Here is a 4,005-nt window from a genome sequence, read left to right on the forward strand (position 1 = left end):
TTTATAAAGTTTTACTTAAAAAAGCACCTGTTATACCTCATGTTTAACATAAACCTGCTGCTAAGGATATTGACAAGTTCAGCACACAATGAGCACACAACAAGTAGTGGGGCTTATGCATAGAGCACGATGTATGATATGCACAACTCTACCAGACCAGCATATATTCTATTTCTTATCACTGTACGACAGTTACTAATGTCAATAACAGCAGCATTATTAAAAAATTTTGCTGTGGCACACAGAATCTTATGATTCCTGTTTTTTGAGCTAAAAAAAATCCTCTTTTTCTCAGTGTCTTTTCCTCTAAGGCATATTAAAGTAAAATTTTGAATTTATGCTGTGCTGTCCTTCTCTCCCACTAAATTATCTAAATACAGGAGCTCAAACTGAGAATTCTTTTTTTCCTTGAAAAGACTCTACACATAACCAGTTTTCAGTTTTTTTTCTTTTACGTAAGAATTTTCCTAATGTGACAAATATGAAAAAAATGGACACTACCTATCCATTGATAAAATAGAAAACAGATATTGCAGGCAATTTTTTTTTCCATTTGTGCATCTCTGTCACATTAAACTAACCAGAATTTTTTTTAGCAGTCGCATACTAAACTACTGGCATGTTTACATTATGAACAATAAGTTGAATAACAATGCCTGTAAAAAGCCTGGTCCCCAGATTTCACGTTTCATCAGTCGCATTTTATGATTTATTTTAAAAAAAAAACAAACAACAGCAAATCCCAGAAACTCCAAGGAGACTTACAGCACTTTTGCATCAGGCTCTTTACAAACATTACAGAAACACAATCTCCAGGGCAGAGAGCTTATAATCAAACACGCTGCTCCTAGAGGATTTGGGCACACATACTGTAAGCAGCCCAACTGCTGTCAAGCCTGGCAAAGTACTTATTCAGATAGATATAAATGGATCTGATTACAGTTTCACTGAACTAATTTTAAACCACTCAAACTCGCTGCATTTAAAGGCAGAGAAGTTCTGGGTCAACAACAATCCCAGCTTCCCAACAGCTTTGCAGATGTGGGTGTTTCAGGAGCCATTGGTAACAGAACAGCTTGAGGCACTGGGGCCTATACACGTGGGAGGGGATGAGGTGCTCTGTTCTAAGGGCCTTCATGGTTTAGTTCTTACAAGGCAGGATATGTCATCTATACCAAAACCCTTAGCCAAATTCCAAATCAGCTTCCATCCCAGTCTGGCTGGATAATGTACATTAAAAAACAAACAAACAATCCTTATAGAAAAAGCCTTCTGCACCACTCGAAGCCATGTGGGGAACGACGCTGTCAAAAGTGGCGGCCTCCCCGTATGCTGGGACTGGGACTTCCTCTCCTGACACACCGCTGCCTATGTGAGTAGGGGCAGCCGGTCTTGCCAGCCAGTCACCGGAAGAGACGTGGGTAATGATGGAGAAGAAAATGGTGGCCCCCTGCCACAAAATGGCAGACCCACGTGTAAGTAGGGGAAAGGCTTTCCAGATCTAATATACTGTGGGTAAGCTGGTAGGGTTTTTTTCATTTAAAAATCTGCACCTCCTTGATTGCCAGTTTGGACTGTGCCCCTAATAGGACAAATGTTGGTCACACAAATACAGGACTAGGACTACCTAATACAAATTACCAAATTCACCTGAAAATATTGCATATTAATGCCTTAGCTCGCTCTCTCTTTTAAAAGCATTATTCTGTTACAGAAGCCAGACTTTTATTTAAAAATTCTTAACATAAATGCTCTGGTGTATTCTCCCTGCCACAGTCCTCAGGTAGCTACACATTCCAGCCCATGAATGACTTAGCTGGGCAACACGATGCCTTGAGCTAAAAGGAAAGACATACTGACAGAATTATTAGTCTTTACATATTAGTATTTTCCCTATTAGTCTCCTTGTTGGAAAAGCATTCTGAACACAAACTTTATTAGAGAAACCAAGGAAATAATTTGTAAATATTCTGTAATAGGTTTGTGTGAATGCCAACAATATTTTATTTTCCCAATAAATAAAATAGGGACTGTAGCAATAAATAAATAAAATAGGCACTGTGGTAGGGACTGCCTACCACAGTTGATAGCGTTTAGGAGACACACTCAAAGTACAGCTGCCCAGAACGATACTGCCACTGCTCTGTATGGTTTGGGAAGTCAAGGAAGGGTCAGAAGAGAAGCTCTGAGATAAATTAATCAGATTTCTTTTGAACACCAAAAGCAATGCCAATGTCTGAAATGATGTCCCCATGCACTCTAAACAACAGTCCTCAAATTTTGAATTTGAGAATTCTGAATCCTGATAGGACCACTGGCTCCATTGTGGTTATTAACACACTGCAGAAAACTTATCACTTTCTTGTAAAATATTTTTCCTCCATGAAAGCAAATGCAGAGCGGGAGTTGAAAGCAAAAATAGCATGGACTGGCAGTAAAAATGCCAATAAGCAGATTGTGGACCTCTGCACACAAAAATGAGTTCACTCATCCAAGCAATTTTAACTCAAGCCTATATAGTCACTGCACTGAGTCACGCATCAGACATGTTTTCTATTCAGAAGTGGGGACAAAGTATCAAGAGTAATGTAGGCTTTTTTCTTCTTCCCCCTCTACCCCCCCCCCCCCCCCCCCCAAAAAAAAAAAAAAGGCACATCAGCATATTGGAGAGATTTCAAGGAAGAACAGGAAAAATCATTAAAGACTTTGAAAGGAACTAATTTCTGAGAAAAATGTAAAATACCTAGCAGCTTGTAGTCTTGCTAAAGGATGAATGAGAAGATATATAACTGACAGTCAATATGTACTGGACAGATTTAAGCAACAATGATAATGTATTTAGAAGCTGTATTACAAGAAGAAAATACAGCTGAAAAAATTAAGATTTAAATTGGATACATAACTGTGAGGTGGGAGGTCTTACGGAAAATCAATGAGACTGTGGATATTGTTTCATGACCAGGTTAAACAAGCATAAAACCAAAGTGCTGCTGAAAGGATAGGCCCACTATTCCCTCTACCCCCATTCCCCAAAGAAATATTCATTCTGTGTAAGCAGACCAGAGAGCACTCATGACTTCTAATGCAGGCCCTAGACACATGTCATGTGCTAGATCTACCATCTCTTGTTATCGCTGTCCTTTTCTTGTAGAGGCTGGGGAGGCTGCTCTGTAAGGGCTCACAGAACACACGCTCTTTCTCCCTTCCCAGCACCTTACTTATCCTGTGGTTATACAGAATGAATATTGCTTTGGTGAGCTAACGAGTCAATTGGCATCATCTTGATTAATAATCACAAAAGAATGTGTCTTCTTAAGTCAAGAGGTAAGAAGACTTTGTCCTGCTGTATTAAAAGACAGAATACAAAATTTATGACTCCCTTTCTTGACAATAAGAACACATCAGGCTTAACTGAGGGAGGAGTATAAGCAGCTACTGAAGTTATAAATGAAACTCATTCAGAAACAATATCCTACATCATTGCATATACTGGAAAACAGGTTCTACATTAGAACAATGACAGAATAACAAATATACTGTTTGTTTATTTGACTTATGATGAAACTATTCAATGAGGAACAAGGTGAAAGGTGGGAAAATGCCTCACTGAGGCAGGAAAGTGAAACTGCAGTGGCATTTCAATCTTCAATTCTCTTCCCACAGCAAGTTTAATGGAAAGACCTGGAAGAGAGCAAACAAATAATAATCTCCCCACCACCGTCTAGAAGGTGCACACCACAAACCTTGTTTCTTCCAATCAGGCAGCTTCAGTAATGAAGCAAATTAAACTAGATGCCTTTGTGCCTAAGTGTTGTGGTTTAACCTCAGTTGGCAACTGAGTACCATACAGCCGCTTGCTCACTGCCCCCCCACCCCCCACCCCCGGTGGGATGGGGGAGAGAATTGGAACAGTAGAAGTGAGAAAAACTCATGGGTTGAGATAAAAACAGTTTAATAATTGAAATAAAATAGTAATAGCAATAATAATAATAATGTAATAATAAT

At 39.2% G+C, this 4,005-nt stretch overlaps 1 protein-coding gene across 1 annotated transcript in view; it reads left to right on the forward strand.

Moving 5' to 3' along the window:
• The first annotated feature begins 1,289 nt into the window (after positions 1–1,289).
• The window catches only part of XIRP2 (xin actin-binding repeat containing 2), a 61,939-nt gene continuing 59,223 nt past the window's right edge, over positions 1,290–4,005 (forward strand). The window contains exon 1 of the mRNA XM_009325447.1: positions 1,290–1,372. Within this exon, the coding sequence (XP_009323722.1) occupies positions 1,290–1,372 (83 nt within the window). The remainder of the gene's footprint in view (positions 1,373–4,005) is intronic.

Source organism: Pygoscelis adeliae, unplaced genomic scaffold (assembly GCF_000699105.1).
Source record: "Pygoscelis adeliae isolate BGI_AS28 unplaced genomic scaffold, ASM69910v1 Scaffold106, whole genome shotgun sequence".
NCBI lineage: Eukaryota > Metazoa > Chordata > Aves > Sphenisciformes > Spheniscidae > Pygoscelis > Pygoscelis adeliae.